Source organism: Leucoraja erinacea, chromosome 27 (genome assembly GCF_028641065.1).
Source record: "Leucoraja erinacea ecotype New England chromosome 27, Leri_hhj_1, whole genome shotgun sequence".
Lineage (NCBI taxonomy): Eukaryota > Metazoa > Chordata > Chondrichthyes > Rajiformes > Rajidae > Leucoraja > Leucoraja erinaceus.
The window spans coordinates 6,980,982-7,001,674 of record NC_073403.1 but is presented as its reverse complement, the minus strand read 5'-3'; the positions used below and the strand labels follow the sequence as shown (position 1 = coordinate 7,001,674).

Below are 20,693 nucleotides of genomic sequence, written 5' to 3'. Positions count from 1 at the left end.
GGATGTCAAAATATATGGTCTGTTCCGACTTCGTCTAATAGACTAGATTTTGCTATTCGATGCTGCAGAGTGACTGATTAGTGCATTTTGAGATGACCCCAATCTCCATCTATTTGTATTCATGGTTTCCAAAATGAAAATCTTGTGCTTTGGTAAAAGACGATAATGTTACACAATGACACATCACTTAGATAATTTGAGCTGTTTCCACGGCAACAGCTGAGCAGTTGACTTGTCTACTCAGTCTTAATTTAAAAAAACGTAATATTTTGAATAGGGTTTAAAGGAAACATCAAAATTACTCAGCACACTTTCAAAATAATTAATTGCAATTTCAAGAGTGCAAAGACTAATTAAATATTCACCCAAAATAAGAGGTGATACAGTCAAATTGAAGTTGTTTGATTAAATTGTCTGTACATACAAACAGCGTTCAAATAATAAACAGTTATAAATCACATTGCAATCAATAAATCAATTATTAGCCTTTGATTTTTCTATTAATTGAATTTACAAGTAACACGAGCCACTTTATATAAAATGGAATAATGTTTGCGATTGAATGGATAATGAAAATGAAGAGCTTTACAATTTTACGGGTACCTTAGACTGAGCTAGAGACCCAAGTTGAATCCTGACCTTGGGTGCTATCTGTGTGGAGTTTCTACCTTCTCCCTGTGACTGTGTGGGCTTCATCCAGTTTCTTTGAGTTTGTAGATTAATTGGCCTCTTTAAATTTCCTCGTGTGAAGTGGATGTGAAAGTGCCAAAGTTTGGCGTGGAACCTGTGTGCCGAAGGGACTGTTTCCAAACTGTACCGGACTGCGATTGAGAAACCCAGTATAAATGGCACCATTTACAGAGGCATTTGAATTTGGAACTTAAGATTCAAAATCCAGTCAAGAAACATATTGATGTCTGTGTTTGTTGGTTGGGTGGGTAGATGTTTAAAAATATATATTTTTGGAAAGTGGCACTAATTAATGAATAACAGTCCATTGGGGCCATTGGTGGAATTCAGGGTAAGAGATGGCAGTTCCCTTGAGAACGTTAGTAGACGGATTGTAATTTTTTGGAATTTAGTTTAGTTTAGAGATACAGCACAGAAACGGGCCCTTTGGCCCATCGAGATTCTGTGCCAACCAGCAATCCTTGTACATTAACACTACCCTACACACACTAGGGGCAATTTTACATTTATACCAAGCCAATTAACCTAAACCCCTGTACGTCTTTGGAGTGTGGGAGCAAACCGAAGATCTCGGAGAAACCCCACGCAGGTCACGGGGAGAACGCTCCATACAAACAAGCAGGATTGAACCCAGGTCTCTGGCGCTGTTAAACACAATAGCTCTACTGCTGCGCCACCGTGCCGCCCCTGGCGTCTGGCAGTTTTAGTGTTAACTATTTTCCAGTGACAGTTAACATGTTGCCAGATTTATTGAATTCAATTAACAATTTGAGATGGGCTTAAATCTGTGGTTGCTGGTTCAGAACCATTAATCACGGATACCTCTCCTGCATCATTATTTTGGAGTGCTCTTTAGTGTGTGAAGTAACATTATCGATGATATAGCACGTTAGATTGGCGGCATGGATAAGGGAAGTTTCACTAATAGCTATCAAATTATAAATGTGTTACACTTGAGTTGAGAATAAATGATTACATGTCCTATTACTCACAGCAATTTGTTCAAAAAATTTGTTTGGAAATTATTATTCTTTAAAAATGTCATTGATGCACCAAACTATCATTTTGCAACTGAAGAGAAAGCCACACAAAGCAATACATTTATGTTCACTGTCAATAATTCAAAGGAGTTTTCTTTCTCTGGACAAACAGCTGTAATGGGGCAGAAAAAAAGTTCAAGGTAATGGGGGGGGGAGAAAATAAAACCGAGGGTTGTCAGAATCTTCATTGTTTTCCCCCTGACATATTTATTTTATTTATTTATTTTATTTATTTATTCCGAACAAGTAAAGACATTAATAGTAACAAAATCGAAATTATCAAACAATTGGATATTACAAGCAATGAAAAGAACAAAAAGCAAATTTCCAATGTCCAACTTTTCTGTGTCTGTACAAGCTCGAAAAGGAGTGAGAAGAAGAATAACTTATTCAATCTCACCCCCTTTCCCCAACACTTGTACCATATTTAAAAATCAATTAATTAATTAATTAATAATTAATTAATTATAATATAATAATACATATAGAAAACACTGTCCATGTTGGATGCTGAAATGCAGGTAATCATGTTTCCTACTTCCAACCTTACAATAGGGGCTTCAGAACTATTTTGCTGACCACAGTATGCTTTGGAGCGTTGTGAGAGTGTTATGTAACTTGCTAATAATGTCTTATTCAGACTTCTGCAACTATCTATATGTGTCTTTCGACTGACGCTTGGGAGAAGTGCTTTGGGACAGAATGACAGAACTCTGCTCGACTGGTGTTATGTGATCCACAACTCCCTGTATAAGACTCTGCCAAAAAGAATTGTATTCATACTTCAGCAGCCACACTTGACCTTCGACTTGCCTTGCTTGGTAGAATGACAGAGCTCGTCCTCAAAATCATTCCCACAGAACCTCGTAGTTCATTTGGACAGCTTACAACCCAGTGGTATGAATATTGATTTATTTTAATTCAAGTAATCCTTGCATCCCATCCCCCTCCATCCTTCCCCCGCCCCATCCTAGTCGTCGGACTAGTTCCACTGTCGTCTTGCTAAGTTTTGCTGTATCTGGCATTATCACCTTCCCCACAGCCAACAATGGACCATTGTGGGCTCCATCCCTCCTAGATAATCATTGCTTCTTGCATATCTTTCATTTGTTCCATGTACCTACTCCATCTCTCGTTACCCTCTGCCCTGACTCTTAGTCCGAAGAGTAAATATAAAAATATAAATATAAATGACAAGAGTAAATATAAATTACAATGGGCTGCATGGTGGTGCAGCAGTAGAGTTGCTGCTCACAGTGCCAGGGACCCAGGTTCGATCCCGACTACGGGCACTGTCTGTATGGAATTTGTACGTTCTCCCCGTGTCCAGCGTGGGTTTTCTCCGAGATCTTCAGTTTCTTCCCACACTCCAAAGACGTACAGGTTTGTAGGTTAATTGGCTTCAGTATACATGTAAATTATCCCTAGTGTGTGTGGGATAATGTTAATGTGCAGGGATTGTTGGTCGCCGAAGGGCCTGTTTCGGCACTATCTCCAAACCATAAACTCTTAAAAAAAAAATTAAAAAAAAATATGCCTATTAAAAAGCTTGACACCTCAAGACGATAATTAAACTGTAAACAAGTACATTTTGTACCAGTGAAATAACTGGTCATAATACAGTGCCAAAAGCATTAAATTATTTGATCACACAGAACTGACTTAAATATTTTCAGAGTTGTCAGATTTGAAATATTAAAGCTGTAAATTGCAATTATTGAAACAAATTGTTCCTACAAACCAAATTGCTATTACGTTTGAAGATAAATATCAGTTGAAGTGTTGAGAGTACAAAGACTAAGAAATGTTAGAATTGTTAGTGTATTTACGACTCTGTTCAGCCATGAGATCCCACTAAGCAATCCATTCATTGTTCTCAAATTCTGCTACAACATCTGACTCGAGAGGTTTAAAGTGCAGGAAGGAACTGCAGATGCTGGTTTACACCGAAGATAGACGCAAAATGTTGGAGTAACTCAGCGGGGACAGGCAGCATCTCTGGAGAGAAGGAATGGGCGACGTTTTGGGTCGAGACCCTTCTTCAGACTGAGAGACCGGGGAGAGGGAGTCTAGAGATATGGAAGTGTAAGGTGTGAAAATGACGAATCAAAATTTGCAAAATAGCCTGGTGCCCGTGTGCACAAATGTGAGATAGTAAGTGATCAGGTCATAAGTGATAGCAGAATTAGGCTATTCAGCCCATCGTGTCTGATCTATCTCTCCTTCCTAACCCCATTCACCTGCCTTCTTTGCCACAGAAGGCTGTGGAGGCCAAGTCAATAGATATTATTAAGGCGGAGATAGATAGATTCTTGATCAGTACGGGTGTCAGGGGTCATGAGGCGAAGGCAGGAGAATGGGGTTAGGAGGGAGAGATAGATCAGCCGCGATTGGATGGCAGACTAGACTTGGTGGGCTGAATGGCCTAATTCTGCTCTTATCACTTGAATAAAGTCCATCAGTCAGCTAAAAATGCCTTCCTCAAGCAAGTTGAGATAGATCATTTTAAAATTTCAGCATAGTGTAAAGAAATGAAGATTTTTCCACCTATCATTACAGCATTAAGTTGGGAGTATAAGCAATATTTAATTACTTCATCAATACCCCCTTTTGTATGCAAAGTCAGAGGAATTGAGATTCTAACTAGCATGAAACTGCCACTTGCAGCTTATAATAAAATGAACAGAATGCCAGCTAAGGTACTTGGTACTCTGCCCCAATCACAGGCTTCTGGGACCAAAGAGCAGGAAATGAAATTAGTGAGATTTATTATCTGGCCCCATGCTATGTAAAGAATGCGGAACACACAAAGCAGCTCTATTTACAACTCGCAGATAAAGATTTTAAGGAGATAATGCAAAGCAGCGATGAGGACCTTGGCTATAAACTTGACAGTCCGAATGAAGTGTATAATGGTGGCACAGTTCACCAACACCAGTCTACAGTTTGTTTGTGAAGCTGAGGTGAAATTGAGTCCTAACTTTGAGCAGCGTGAAATCTGCTTAAATAAAAACAGAAAAATGCACAACATAGTCAGTAGGTCAGGCAGCAGCTGGGCAAAGAGCAACAAGATTAATTTTAGTTTTAGATATGCAGCGTGGAAACTGGGCCGACCAGCAATCCCCCACGCTTGCACTATCCTACACACATATTAGGGACAATTTACAATATTACCAAAGCCGATTAACCAACAAGCTGGTCCGTCTTTGGACTGTGGATGATCAGCCATGATCACATTGAATGGTGGTGGTGCTGGCTCGAAGGGCCGAATGGCCTACTCCTGCACCTATTGTCTATTGACTGTGGGAGGAAACCGGAGAATCCAGACTGTCACAGGGAGAATGTACAAACTCTGTACAGACAGCACCCGTAGTCAGGATCGAATCTGGGTCACTGATGCTGTGAGGCCAAAAAATGAGATTGAACTAAACGATTTAGAACAAAAGTTGGTGATACCAGCATGGTGAAGATGTATTAAATGCAGTAGGAATAAGAGTTGAAGGGATGAATGGGCAAGAGGGAGAGAGCGAGAGAGAAAGAAACACAAACGACTATAGTTACTATAAATGCAATCATGGCTGATCTATCTACAGATCACACAACATCTGCAGAGACAGTAGGTTAAACTGAATTAACAACACAGATTGTAAGAATTGGCCAGTTCTGACACAAATTTGGAGTATTTGAAAGTATTGAATTTTAAGATTGACTCCTGAGGCAACACAATGCCCACCAAGCCTGAAGATACCATGCCTAGCTGTTAAGCTCAGAGTGATACAGTGTGGAAACAGGCCCTTCGGCCCAACTTGCCCACACCAACCAACATGTCCCATCTACGCCACCTCCACTAGACTGCGTTTGGCGCATATCCCTCTAAACCTCTATAACGATACTATACAATACTATAAAACTTTATTCATCCCCAGAGGGAAATTGGTCTGCCAACAATCACAACTCACAACAAGGTACACAAAAACTTGAAATTGAAATTAAAAGTGAAAAGAATATAGAAAAAGACAAGCGACTGTTGTCTGTCAGCCATGTGCACAGTGCCTTCTAATTGTTTCTTAAACACTGTAATAGTCCCAGCCTCAACTACCTCCTCTGGCAGCTCGTTCCATACACCCACCATCCTTTGTGTGAAGATGTTACCCCTCAGATTCCTATTAAATCTTTCCTCCTTCATCTTAAACCTATGTCCTCTGGTTCTCCATTCACCTACTCTGGGCAAGAGACCCTGTGCGTCTACCCGATCTATTTCTCTCATGATTTTATACACCTCTATAAGATCACCCCTCATCCTCCTGTGCTCCAAGGAATAGAGTCCCAGCCTCTCTCCCTATAGCTCAGATCTTTGAGTCCTGGCAACATCCTCGTAAATCTTCTCTGTACCCTTTCCAGCTTGACGCCATCTTTCCTGTAACAGGGTGCCCAGAACTGAACACAATACTCTAAATGCGGCCTCACCGACGTCTTGTACAACTCCAACATGACCTCCCAACTTCTATACTCGCTGGACTTTGTTGGGACAGTGTAAGTTATCAGTGCCAACAGGCTCAGAGTAGGAACAGGCAGCGAGAGAGTAATGGTCATCCTTGTGGGCTGAATGGATGAGTTGTGCAAAACTGCCGTCTAATGTAGAGAAGGCTGCACTTTGAGCATCGGACGGCGTGTGGTAAATTGAGAGCGATGCAAGTGGACTGTTCCTTCACTTGAAAGGCGAGCTTGAATCCCTGGATAATGAGACAAGATAAAAGGCTGTACCTTCTGGTATTCGTGAAACAATCTTTCAGATGACCAATCTTTCCAATTTGTATCAGATTTTCTCCCTCCATGACGCTGCTTAAGCTGTTGGGTATTTACGGCAATCACTTTTATTTCAGACGTCTCATAACTAAATATTTGGTGTCGCACTTCTTCTTTCTCTTTCTGTCTTCATTCATCTTCAACTGGCGTCTACTTCAGAAGGATCAGCTGTGATTAACAAGCCTTCAGTACTCCGTCAGCTGAGACTCTTACATTTTAAGCCGACACCTCTGTTTGGTCATCACTCTATCAAAGTCAGTCCCTTTCTTTGCTCTATCCTTCATCTGTGCAAGATAAATATGTTTAATTTCTAGCTTCTCTTAGTTCCAATAGAAGCTTAATGACCTAAAACATTAAATCATTTTCTCTCTCCACGGATGCAGCCTCCCCTCTGAGTATTTCCAGCATTTTTCATTTTGATTTCAGTATACCCCCAGAATCTGCAGTTTTCCTTGGAGTGGCTCCCTAAACCTTGTTCTGTAGTGACAGGTGCCTACACTGTTTCCTACTTGGACCTTACTGAAGATATTCCATATCACTATTGGAATAGATGGGGTGAATGCACAGAGTCGTTTAACCAGAGTAGGGAAATAGAGAACTAGAGGACATGGGTTTAAGGTGAGGGGACAAAGATTTAATAAGAACCTGAACTGTAATGTTTTTACACAAAGGGTGGTAGGTGTATGGAAAGAGCTGCTGGAGGAGGTGTTGGACCAGGTACTATCGCAAAATTTAAAAACATTTAGACAGGTATATGGATAGGATAGATGTTTGGAGGGATATGGACCAAATGCAGGCAGGTGGGACTATGTAGATGGGGCTTGTTGGTTGCCGTGGGCAAGTTGGGTCAATGGGCTTATTTTCATGCTGTATAACTGACATTACTCACAAACTCAACGACGAGGTAATGGAAAAGAGAACTTTCCAGTGAGAAGAGAAAGTTGTTTTGGCTTTTGCATTAATCTCTAGAGGCTGCAAAAGTTGAGCAGTACATTCTCTAATTTGGGGTACACAAAAATGCTGGAGAAACTTGGCGGGTGCAGCAGCATCTATGGAGCGAAGGAGATAGGCAACGTTTCGGGACGAAACCCTTCTTCAGACTGGAGAGACTGAAAAGTGTTTCGGCCCGAAACGTTGCCCATCTCCTTCGCTCCATAGATGCTGCTGCACCCACTGAGTTTCTCCAGCATTTTTGTGAACCTTCGATTTTCCAGCATCTGCAGTTCCTTCTTAAACATATTCTCTAATTTGGTAAAGGGGCGTCGAAACATGTTCAGTGACAGCAATAGGGTTTTCTACACTTGTACAGAAAGAATGACTGCGAATGTTGAAGCAGTGGGGAGGAATCCACAGGAGACGCTGACAATAATGCAGCATAATAAACATTTGAGGGGGAGGTTTAGGACTGGAATTGGACACAACTCTGTCGAACACTTGAATTGCTTTTGAAATAAAATGATGGATGTAGTGAAGAGATTACTCCACCGTTCTTCCAGCTGAAGAATAACCAGCAAAGATACAGAAATATACCAGTGCTTAAAGGTGCACTCTATTTTACATTGTGAACATGTAATGTTGCATTCTACCCAAGGATCTGCTGTCTCGACATTCTCTTTAGTGTGTTGAGCTATTTCAATACAAAGATTATTGGAATAAGAGTTGAGATTTAAAATTTGACACAATCATCGATCTTAAGCATTGCAATATTTTTTAGCTGGGGGATCGCCAAATGAAATGGATACAAGTCAGAAAAGGTAACTATGAAAGATCTTGTTATGGTTGAGCCAAGGACCTGATATAAACAACCTTTTGTTAAGAATGATGCCAGGAATACGTACTTTCAAAGACGAGGACTTTTATAATGTGATGGTGGAGGGTTTATTAAAATAGGCCCAAATAGGGTTTTTCATATACAATCTTTATAGGGCACCAAGTTCATGAGAACTCAAAATTGAACATACCAAGGATAAGTATTACTGTAACTTGGTAGTGTTGCTCCATTAATGGCAACCCTCTTTATTGTTATTTTTCTGTGACATTAGGTTATCTGGTAGGTACCTATGTGAGCCTGAGATCAGTATATAATTACCTGGAAATTATCTTAAAAGTGCTTGTCAAATGTCACAGTGGTTAAGAGACGACAGACCACTGCACATTCTGCGAAGTTTGAACAAAAAGAGAGATCATAGTCATAGAGTGATACAGTGTGGAAACAGGCCCTTCGGCCCAAACAGGCCAACATGTCTCATCTACACTAGTCCCACCTGCCCGCGTTTGGTCCATATCCCTCCAAACCTGTCCTGTCCTGTCCATGTACCTGTCTAACTGTTTCTTAAATGTTCGGCTAGTCCATGCATCAACTACCTCCTCTGGCAGCTTGTTCCATACACCCACCACCCTTTGTGTGAAAAAGTTACTCCTCAGATTCTGATTAAATCTGCCACTTCACCTTAAATCTATGTCCTCTGGTCCTTGATTCACCGACTCTAGGCAAGAGAATCTGCATCTACCCGATCTATTCCTCTCATACACTTCTATAAGATCACCCCTCATCCTCCTGCGCTCCAAGGAATAGAGTCCCAACCTCCTACTCAACTTCTCCCTATAGCTCAGACCCTCTAGTCTTGGCATCATCCTCGTAAATTTCCACTGTATCCTTTCCAGCTTGACTACATCTATCCTGTAAGATGGTGCCCAGAACTGAACACAATAGTCTAAATGCGGCCTCACCAACGTCTTATACAACTGCATCTTCATTGCATTGGATATTTGAAATTAACTAATGGACTGTAGTTGTGTTCGGCTCTCAATGTTCTTGGGATATTAGCACAACTTGATCCATTTTGTCACAAATTATTAGAATATTTAATGTGGAAACATTACTCCTTGAAAAATAAAAATCACTTTTTAACCTGGCTATGAACTCTCCATTTAGTCATGTTTATCCACATTGGTATAAGTTTAAACAAAATCTTCAGACCAACCCATAATGTAAGCAAATGTGATTTGCGTAGTCAGATATCAGAGGGCATGGAGTAGGTGGAGCAAAAGGGCACTTTTCTGAGCTGTGTGTTTCTGATTCATTGTTTAAATATCTCAAGAGTGGCTTTTAGATGGAAAGTTCAGTTTTGCAGGCCAATGGGAACCTCTTCAAAGGCATGCAAGCATAAATAGGCAGACACAAAGTGCTGGAGCAACTCAGCGGGTCGGGCAGCATCTCTGGAGAAAAGAAGTAGGTGACGTTTCGGGTCGTGACCCTTCTTCAGACTGAGAATCATGGGAGAGGGAAACTAGAGATATGAAGAGGTTCTGAACAAATCAGAGCCGGTACTGATGACTGAAGAAAGGTGGAGCCCACAATGGTCCATTGTTGGCTGTGGAAGTTTGTTGGCAGTTTGCGGTCAAAATGCTGTTATGCTAGAAATGAGTGCATTGACTGTATATCTGCCACATGTTACATGGGCTGGGTTGTACAATACCTGTACTGTTCAATACCAATAAGAGTCAGGTTATCAATAATACCGAGCTTGCGGAAACATGCTTTAATATTTGCTGCGTTCAGTCCAGGGCCTTTCTACACACGTTTTGTGAAATACTGCAAATGGGATGTCAGGAAATAAAACTGCTGTAACTCATTATTTACTCAATAATGTTCAGGGCAAAGGCCAGCTTAAGGCCCGGAGCTGCGGGACAGTCAGAGCGAGGGCCTGGTGGTGAGGAAGGGTCTCGACCCTAAACATCACCTATTCCTTTCCTTCAGAGATGCTGCCTGTCCCGCTGAGTTACACCAGCATTTTGTGTCCACCTGCAATGTTCAGGGCAATCTTGCTGCAATGAAGCAACACCAATGAAATCCTGTACGTTGATGACGCAAGAGAGGATTGCACAAGTTCCACTCTTTTACCAGGTGCAAGGAACCGCAGATGTTGGTTTATATAGAGAGACACCAAGTGCTGGAGTAACTCAGCAGGTCAAGCAGCATTTAAAAGTCTTCAAGGGGCCGCACGGTGGCTTGGCAGTAGAGTTGCTGCCTTACAGCGCCAGAGACCCGGGTTCGATCCTGACTCCAGGTGCTATCCATACGGAGTTTGCACGTTCTCCCCGTGACTTGTGTGGGTTTTCTTCGAGATCTTCAGTTTCATCCCATGCTCCAAAGTGTGGGGGGGGGGGGGGGGGATCGCTGGTCGGTGCGGACTCGGTGGGCCGAAGGGCCTCTTTCCGTGCTGTATCTCTAAATTTAAAAAAAAACAACTGCCTGACCCACTGAATTACTCCAGCACTTTGTGTCGTTTTCCCTCCCCCGTTCTTTTAGCACTTGCAATTGAACTTTGGAGAGCTGTGGCAATTAGTGTAGTGGGGAACGCAGACCGAATTAGAATTCAGATTTATTATGGACTACCTCTATTCCATTTTGATCAGACCACTGCCGCATATCAGTGATGAAAGCAATGAGGCACAAAAATGCCTGCAAATTGGTGCTGAATTTAATGAATCTACAGCAGTCAGAAAGCATGTGCATAATGTTCGAAGTGCATTCCTTGACCTTGAAGGACAACTGCTGGATTATGAGAAAATGTGTGAGCGATCTCCCTGAGCACATTAGCGGAGTGCTCGACAAGCATTTTCGACATAACAAACATATTGCTATTGTCAGCAATGTGCGATCTGACATTCAGGAGAATGCAGTCAAATATTTCTGGAGTACAAATGTGTAATAGAGAGCCCGTTTATTCTGGATTTTGGACATTGCATTTATGAGGGTTTTTATTAATGCTGCCAAATCACTGTAAACACCAGAATAAAAACACAATCATGGCAATCCACACTCACTGCCTGTATAGAGATGCAACTACAACAATATTGTAAGGTGAACATTTATTTAAAACTACAAATGCTGACAATATGAAATAAAACGAGGAAGTGCTGGATCCATTCAGCAGGTCGGGCAGCATCCATAGAAAGAGAAGGAGTTAACATTTCAGGTCAATGTTGCCTATCTATTCCCTCCACCGATGCTGCCTGGCCTGCTGAGTTCCTCCAGCACTTTGTGTTTCACTCAATATTCCAGCATCTGTGTCTCCATTTCTGCTGGCAATTTATTGTCAGGATAATGGGATGACTCCCCTTGCTCATTAACCTGCTCATGAACTCTCCATTTAGCCACAGCTACCCACATCGGTGTGCAGGGTTTGCACAAAATCTTCATGCCAGTCAGGATACCTGCATGGTACAGTCAAACGTGATTTGCGTGGACAGGAGTCACAGAGGGCATGGACAATTTGGGCCAAAATGGCCAATTCCTGTGTTGTGCGATTCTGCGATTCATTGCTTAAATATCTCGTGTGGCTGTCAGAGGGCTTTAGTAGGCTGCTCATCTCCCAGTACCGACTTCATTCATTATGATGACATCTGATCTCTTACCTCAGTGTAAGTTTCCTGTCCTTAACTCCATATCCTGTAATAGCTAAAACCACTGCTCTGTCATGGAGGATTATATATTCATACGAGAAGACACCCTGGACTTCAATTTGAAAAAAAAAAACCTGACCACTTCAACAAGGCAGCAGTGAAATCCCAACTGCATTTGTGTGTTACTATCAGGACACTCATATCCCCACTGTGGTTAATGAAGTTCAACCTTCTTAAGAGGTGGTACACCGGTAGAGTTGCTGCCCTACAGCGCTTGACCCGGGTTCGATCCCGACTACAGGGTGCTATCTGTATGGAGTTTGCACGTTCTCCCCATGACCGCGTGGGTTTTCTCCGAGATCTTGGGTTTCCTCCCACACTCCAAAGACGTTGGGTTAATTGGCTTGGTGTATGTGTAAATTGTCCCCAATGTGTGTTGGATTGTGTTAATGTGCGGGGTTTGCTGGTCGGTGCGGACTCGGTGGGCCGAAGGGCCTGTTTCCGCACTGTTAAACTAAACTAAACTAAAAAATATGGGGCTGAGAACTGGACGGTGAGGATCTAAGCAGAATCGTGGCACAGAAAGATGAGCAAGGACTTGAGAACCATATAACCATATAACCATATAACCATATAACAATTACAGCACGGAAACAGGCCATCTCGGCCCTACAAGTCCATGCCGAACAAATTTTTTTCCCCTTAGTCCCACCTGCCTGCACTCGTACCATAACCCTCCATTCCCTTCTCATCCATATGCCTATCCAATTTATTTTTAAATGATACCAATGAACCTGCCTCCACCACTTCCACTGGGAGCTCATTCCACACCGCCACCACTCTCTGCGTAAAGAAGTTCCCCCTCATATTACCCCTAAACTTCTGTCCCTTAATTCTGAAGTCATGTCCTCTTGTTTGAATCTTCCCTATTCTCAAAGGGAAAAGCTTGTCCACATCAACTCTGTCTATCCCTCTCATCATTTTAAAGACCTCTATCAGGTCCCCCCTTAACCTTCTGCGCTCCAGAGAATAAAGACCTAACTTATTCAACCTATCTCTGTAACTTAGTTGTTGAAACCCCGGAGAAGTTTGAAAATGGGATAGGACAGGAGCAAATCAATATCACCGTCAACAAAATTGGTGACAGGATTACATTAGATTATGGATTGTGGAAAGTGGAAATGGCTTTTGTAAAAATGGAATGTCTGAAGGCAGTTTCTTTTTCGCAGTAAAATATGTTCCAAAGTATTTTTTTAGTAGATTGTCATTCCGGTGTTTGCTAATGACTTAAGCAGGCCAGCAAGATTCCAGACCTGACCCTGGATGAGCTGGGAGATGCAGCTGATGTAACAAAGCTCTCATTCCACATCTCTGGCACAGGAAGTGGAAAAAACCAAGCACAGCCAGTATTCTTGAAAGCACTGCAGCAATCTCTGCTGAAATGCATATGTACGTTCCACATAATGACGACTACAGCCGAAGTTGACCTCCTCTGTCTGCCTTGATTGAATAGGCAGGTTGTCCCAAAAGCAGTAGCTGCTTCAAAAAGTGTACGACTGTACCAATGGCCCAAAGTGCACAGATATAAATTTGAGGCTGTTTAACTCATACCTTGAAGGAAAGTTAATGTAAGCATATTTTGGAGTCAAAATGAAACATTTCAGTCATCTTGCTTTCTAATAATTGCAGTGAGTGACAGCATTGGCATCTATCTGACATCATAGAAAGTGCCCCCCATAAATCCTCTTCACAATAAACAGGGTATATATAATCCAGCTACCTCCTTTCCCATCACTCGAAATCATCAGATGTCAATGTCAATGCTACGGATCTGCACATGCACATAATAAATTGCTTGCCAAAGCCCAATTTGACTCCAAATCTCTTAGTACGATCTCATAGATGGATTGAACTAGGGTATACTTACTATGGCACTTTATTTGTCGCATGTACCGAGGTCCAGTGACATATATTTTTGTACACAGTTCAGTACGTTTCACTGTACATAAGCACTTAGATACATCGTAGATAAGATGAGTTAAATTGCAGAGCTGAGGTGAGAATGGGTACCTTTGATATTGAGGCAGAAGTTGACCAAGTGGGTCATCAGTAAGGCCTGTGAAATGATCCATGGATAATTGACAAGTGACATTCATACTTCAAATATGACTGCCTACAGGATGAAAGAAACTAACCAGCAAAGGTTCAAAGGTTCTTTATTAGTCACATACACCAATGGGTGGAGTGAAATGCGGATTGCCATTGCAGCACATTAAAAAGAATACAACATAACAATAATAAAGACATTTATATATTAAAAAATCCCCCCACAATGGTTCCCATTATGAGGGAAGGCACAAAGTCCAGTCCCCATCCCCATCCCCATCCCCACCCATAGTCGGGCCTATTGAGGCCTCTGCAGTCGCCTTTACAGAGGCCTGATGTTCCAGGCCGTTCTTGCCGGATGATGGTGCTCCAGCGTCGGGAGAATCCTCGCAGCGGCACGGGAAACCTGGAACGGCTGCTTCCTTACCGGAGACCACGGCTTCCGAAGCTGACAGGCCGCGCTGGATGGAGCTCCACCACTGGCGATCTCGGCAAGAGATCCCAGGCTCCCGATGTTTGATATTCTTTGATATTCAGTAGTACTACTATCTCTATAATCGTCCACTGTTAACATCCTGGCGGCTACCATCGACCAGTATCTCACGTGCGCCAGCCACATAAACACCATCACCACCACAACCACGGGTCAGGAGCTGGATATCCACTGGAGAGTTGTCCCACTGCCTGGCAAACCCAAGCCTTCCCACTGTCCACAAATCACAAGACAGAATTGTGATGAAATATTCCCTGATGCCTGGTTGTTTGGAGTTCCAACAAGACCTAGATAGATCAACACCACCCAAGATAGAACATCTCCGTTGCCCTTTTAAAATCTTTCCCCTGCACGGAGAACCCGACCTTTTCCTTGTCGGGCCTCTGTTGTCATTGGGGCTGCAACGTGGTGCGGCCTCCAGCAGGAACAACCTGGGGCTCCAGTCGCGGAGCTGCGGACCTACTCACCATCATGGAGCTGGCCGAGTTCAGAGCGGGAGGAGCAGTGGTGGCGCGCTGCTGCGACCCGACCCCGGGGATTCGGAGGCTTACCGCAGGTCTGGTGGACAGTAATACCGGGAGCCGGCGGGCCCCTGCTGGGAGACCGCTTTTCGGGGCTTCCGCAACGGCGACTTCTCCCGCCCGAGTTGCGGGGTCGAAGAGTACCTGGAGCGGGGCCTTACATCACCGCCCCGCGCGGCTTGGAATGGCTGCGGGACTTTGCTAGCGCACGTCGGGGGCTCCAACAACAAGACCCAGAGCGCGGCCTTGCATCACCCGGCGCGGCGTTAATGGCCGCGGGACAATTACCATCGCCCGCCGGGGGCTTTGACTCTGACATCGGGAGGGGAATGGGAAGTGCAGGGGAGGGATAAGTCTTTGCCTTCCATCACAGCGAGGAGATGCGCTGTGATGGATGTCTGTGTAAAAATTGTATTGTGTCTTAGGTCTTTTTATTGTGTGTATGACAGCAGAAACAACATTTGATTTGAACCTCATCAAGTGACAAATAAAATTGTATTGTATTGTATATTCATGCTCCTCATCAGCTTTCTCGTATTTTGTTTCATCCAACTCAAGTTTGGTTATCTTCTGCTTAAATATCTCAGCAACTTCCTATCCGTCAGTGCATAGTGTCTGCAGTGAGGACTATCCACAGTATTTGCTCTCCTTGCCTACTGCGGCATCACCTCCCTAAACTCTGAGATCTACTAGCTAAATGTACAATGGCACTTGACACATGAACAATGCCATCTCAGTTTCCTACAAGTCACGCATATACTGATTTAAAATTATATGACTCATTATCGCTCTTTTTTACTAAAGCTGGCGACCCTGTATACTGTCTAAAGGGCCTGTCCCACGAGCATGTGACTGCATGCGGCGAGCGTGACCAAACTGGAAGCGGGGGCCGCGGGAGGTCGAGTGATCCCGTACGAGTTGACGTGAAGTTCGAGCGAAGTTCGCGGGAAGTTCACACGTGACGTACGCCGACAAGACGGTGCGTACGGCGTCGAGGCAGTGCGTATGGCCTCACTGCGGCCGCGAGCCGGCAGGCCGTTGCCACGCGGAATTTTTGGACAGTCAGTTTTTCGGAGCCCCGCGCAATTTCGGGACCAGCTCTGCATACGGCTCCGGCGATCGAAGTGGGACCGACCCCGCGAGGCTGTACGGCACAAGCGACCACGTTAGCTCGCGCTTGCCGCATGCGGTCGCATGCTTGTGGGACAGGCTCTTCAGTGTACTACTGCTGTACACTTGTACTGTATCTGAGATGCTTATCTAAGACGTATCTAAATGCTTATGTACAGTGATACTTGTACTGAACCGTTTACAAAAATGAATTCCACTGTACCTCGGTACAGGTGACACATAAAGTGCCACTGTAAATATTGTAGAAGGAGTGCAGTTTTGAGAGAATTGTTCCTCAAATAGAGTTGGGGAGGGCCAAAAATTGTAGTCTTTTTTTCCACAATGTCCAGAGATAGAAAAACAACCAACAAGAAACTATGGTAAAGCATGGCAACTATTTGGATGGAATCAGTAACAGATTTACACATACAGTTGATTTAAGATATAACTTTAAAAAAAATAAAGGGCGCAGCATGTTGATAGATTCAATAAACTCTTGAGATATGGAGGTGTAAATTCAAGGTGTTAATACTCTGAATGGTTTTCTAATGAGTCATATAAATCAGGTTGCTCTATCCTTCATCTCAGAGATTCAATAACCATTGAGGCTCGGAGGAGATGTCTACTTGATGGATGTCAAAACTCATCAGCTTTATTCCTTACTTTGACAAATTGGATAAAGGAAAAATATGGCGATGGGCTCCCGGAACAGACCTAGGGTTGATGTCTGAGAGGCCCGCTAACTATTGAGGCTTGGAGGAGATGTCCACTTGGTAGACGTCAAATTCATCAAGTTTTCTCCTTAGTTTGACAAATTGGAAAAAGACAAAAATACGTGGATGGGCAGCTGAGATATTTAAAGAGGTTAAATAAACATTATGGAGAAAAGAAAAGTGATATTGCTTGAGACAGATGAAAATGGAACGAGGTTATGAGGAGCATGACAGTTTATGCAATGCTAATACTAGCAGAGTTTTAACTTGAGGGGTTTTGACAAGTATGCAAGGAAAGAATCTCACTGTGCCTAGTCACCTATGACAATAAAATATTTCATTCCATTCACCGAATACACATCTCATCCGAGCCTCAAGTTATTGAATCTCTCCGAGATGAAGCTGAGATCAACCTGAATTATACGGCTCAATAGAGAACCATCCAGAGTATTTACAGCTTGAACAACTGAGCACTGTAAATCCTTCACTCCCTCTACAGAAAGAACATGGGCTTATGTACACACAGGCCAGAAGATTTATCTAGCGAGGCAAAGAAAAGGTGGGGATTAAGGGAAGAGGTTTCTTTCAATTTTAATTTGATTCAAATAAATTTCCGACCCCTTCAATGACAAAATTGCTCTGCCCCAATTCTTCACTGGTCTTTTGAAAATGATCAGAATTCTTTTCTGATAAGTATGAACCGGATAAAAATTAATTCTTCCAACTGAAGTAGTTAAAACTGATTGAACTAGTTTCCCAGTTATATATGTGACAACAGCAGCCGTGGATTCTCAAGCCAAGATTTCAGCCTAAGCCTGATCTTCTTCATTTTGTTCACCTTCCCCTTTTCGCACACAATTTGGTTCGCTCTTTGGATAACTAGACATCTCGTTCGCTCCTATCAGTTCGCATCGCATCCGTGCCAACTGGTTACGGATCTCATGCATTTCATTCAGCCTCGTCTCGTGGTTTTTTTCGACTTCCTTCCTCCGCTCTTGAGACCGACGGACCATTGTTTTGTGAAGCTCGGCGAAGAATTCTGCAAACCCAAAAGCACAAACACAGTAAATATTGCCTAAATGTGTAGGAAGGAACTGCAGGTGCTGGGTTAAACCGAAGATACCCAGGCACAAATAAACTGGAGTAAGTCAGCAGGACAGGCAGCATTCCTGAAGAGAAGGAATGGGCGACGTTTCGGGTTCGAGAACCTTCTTCTGCCTAAACTTTGTTATACTTATTGACTAACAATCTTAGTAGCCACTTCGTTTAAAATAATTGATATACCAGACAAAGAACACAACACTATTTTAAGCACTAAAAAGCTTGGGAACATTTCGAGTTATTTTTAAAGTAAGAACACAGCCAAAGAAAGCTACGCTCATTCAAGCACATAAGTAGTTATGGCACAGGAGCTGTTCATGTCTTTTACAGACCAGTTACACATGCATTTAAGTATGTCCTTTGGCCCACTGTGTCTGCGCCATCCAGCGACCACCCTGTGCACTAGCACTATCCTACACACTAGGATCCCAGCGATCACCCCCTGCACACACTAGGGACAATTTACAATTTACAGAGGCCAATTAACCTACAAACCTGTACACCATCGGAGTGTGGGAAGAAGCATGAGCACCTGGAAAAACCCACGCCGTCACGGGGATAACGTGCAAACATCGTGCAGGTGGACTGCGCCCTTAGTCAGGATCGAACACGGGTCTCTGGTGCTGCAAGGCTGCAACTCTATCGCTAAATATGTTGCGAGTTTCTGCTCCCACCAGGCACTGACTTTTCTAAACCCTCACTCTTTGAGTTTAGAGATACAGCGTGAAGACATGCTCTTCTTCAGCCCGCCGAGTCCGCACCGACCAGCGATCCCCACATATTAACACTATCCTACACACACTGGGGGCTATTTACATTCATACCAAGCTAATGAACCTACAATCCTGTATGTCTTTGGAGTGTGGGAGGAAACGAAGATCTCGGCGAATACCCTCGCAGGTCACTGGGGGGAACGTACAAACTCCACACAGACAGCACTCGTAGTCGGGATCAAACCGCGTCTCTGGCACTGAAAGCACTGTAAGGCAGCATCTCTATTGCTGCACCACCGTGCCATCCACTCTTTCCCTCTTACAGAACCTGCCTGGCCTGCAGGGCATTTCTACCGCTTCTTATTTTTTTAACATCAGATTTCAGCATCTGCCGTATCTTCTAACATCCCGCAATGCTCTAAAGATACCAGGCTGCAGCACGAGGTATTTTTGGCTCAATGACGGAAATACTCACCGTAAAAGCCATGTGATGGCAAAAATCTGGGCATTTCTTACAGAATCAGCTTACATTTCCGACTTGCCAGGGCGATACGCCTCTTCCTATTTGTAGTCTCATCGAAGGCCTCAGTCACTGCATATTTAATCATGTCACTTGCTGCTTTCTCGCAGATTACATTAGTGAGCTGGTATGGGCATTAGTGACTCCCCATTACATTAAATGATATTAACATTATTCAGAAGTCTGGTTTGCCCTGCTTGTTGGTTTTTAGAATTTATTCCTCATGTCGGTATTAATTCTAAATCTGTGCACCTGCTCAATTCCTTTAATCCCGTTATTACCCTTTGTCTCAATCATCTAAACCTATTCTTAAAATAATCTCTGGTTCAATCAGTAATTCAATCCTCTCTTCAAAAACCTTTCTCCTTCTTTCAATCCCCAAATTCTTGGTACATCTGGCCAATCCACTGGAAGCGAGCTCTTTCAGGCTAAATTAAACATGTTGGTTATATCGCTGCTTAATATATTAATGAAAACAGCTCCATTAAACTCGATGTGAGTTTATCCGAGTTATATTTTCTGCCAGGGAAGTGATACATAAACATGACAGTCAGTCTCAGATTTAAATGGAAAACATCACTTCAACAAACTTTTTTCCATATTTTTTAATCAAGTAAATGTGTTCAATAAATATTCAAGTTGCATTTGAGTGCCTGGTGATGAAGTGGGCTGCAGCATTCTTTCTGCTACTCTGCGTAAGGTAATGTGGTTATGTGCATTTCATTCCTTGCAGTGCTGCATTTTCAATCTTAGTAATTGGATGCAGCCAAGCAGAGGACAATGAGATGGAGGGGACAAGCAGAGGAAGAGTAATGGGGTGATGCTTATTTTTTTGTTTCATGATTAGTACAAGGTAAAACAAACAGAGGAGGAAGGAGCGTCTTGACATTCTGAAATGGCTCCATTAAACCAGAGACGAAATGTTGGGTAGGGAAAACAAAGCTGTAGAGATTAAAAGCACAACACAAAGCGCTGGAGGAACTCAGTGTGTAAGGCAGCATCTGTGAAGGGAATGGACAGATGACATTTTGGGTCAGGATAAAAAAGACACAAAGTGCTGGAGTGATGGAGCAGGTCAGGAAACATTCTTGAAGAACATGGATAGGTGACGTTTCAAGTCAGGACCCTTCCATTGACAGTCTGAGGAAAGGTCCTGACCTGAAATGTTCCTGTTCTCCAGGGACTGAGTCTGTGGAGGGTCCTGACCCTAAACATCACCTGTTCATGTTCTCCAGAGATGCTGCCTAACCCGCTGAGTTACTCCAGCAAATTTGTGGCTTTGTTTTGTAAACTAGCATCTGCATTTCCTTGTTTCGACATTATGGGATGAGAATAACTACTTCAGATTGTCAGTTGTGGAAGTTTATAGGTAGGAGCTACAAATCGGCAAGTTTCATTGTGTTTTAATGTGCTCAGGAACTATAAAGCTATGAAAGCTGCTCCCTGCTTGGCTTTCAAGCTGGAGTGGAAA

General features: G+C 43.1%; 1 protein-coding gene across 1 annotated transcript in view; it reads right to left on the bottom strand.

Annotated features, from left to right (window-relative positions):
- Window positions 1-16,071: 16,071 nt before the first annotated feature.
- The window catches only part of LOC129710166 (leucine-rich repeat-containing protein 46-like), a 28,332-nt gene continuing 23,710 nt past the window's right edge, over window positions 16,072-20,693 (bottom strand). The window contains exon 8 of the mRNA XM_055656946.1: window positions 16,072-17,927. Coding sequence (XP_055512921.1) covers window positions 17,698-17,927 — 230 coding nt within the window. The 3' untranslated portion in view covers window positions 16,072-17,697. The remainder of the gene's footprint in view (window positions 17,928-20,693) is intronic.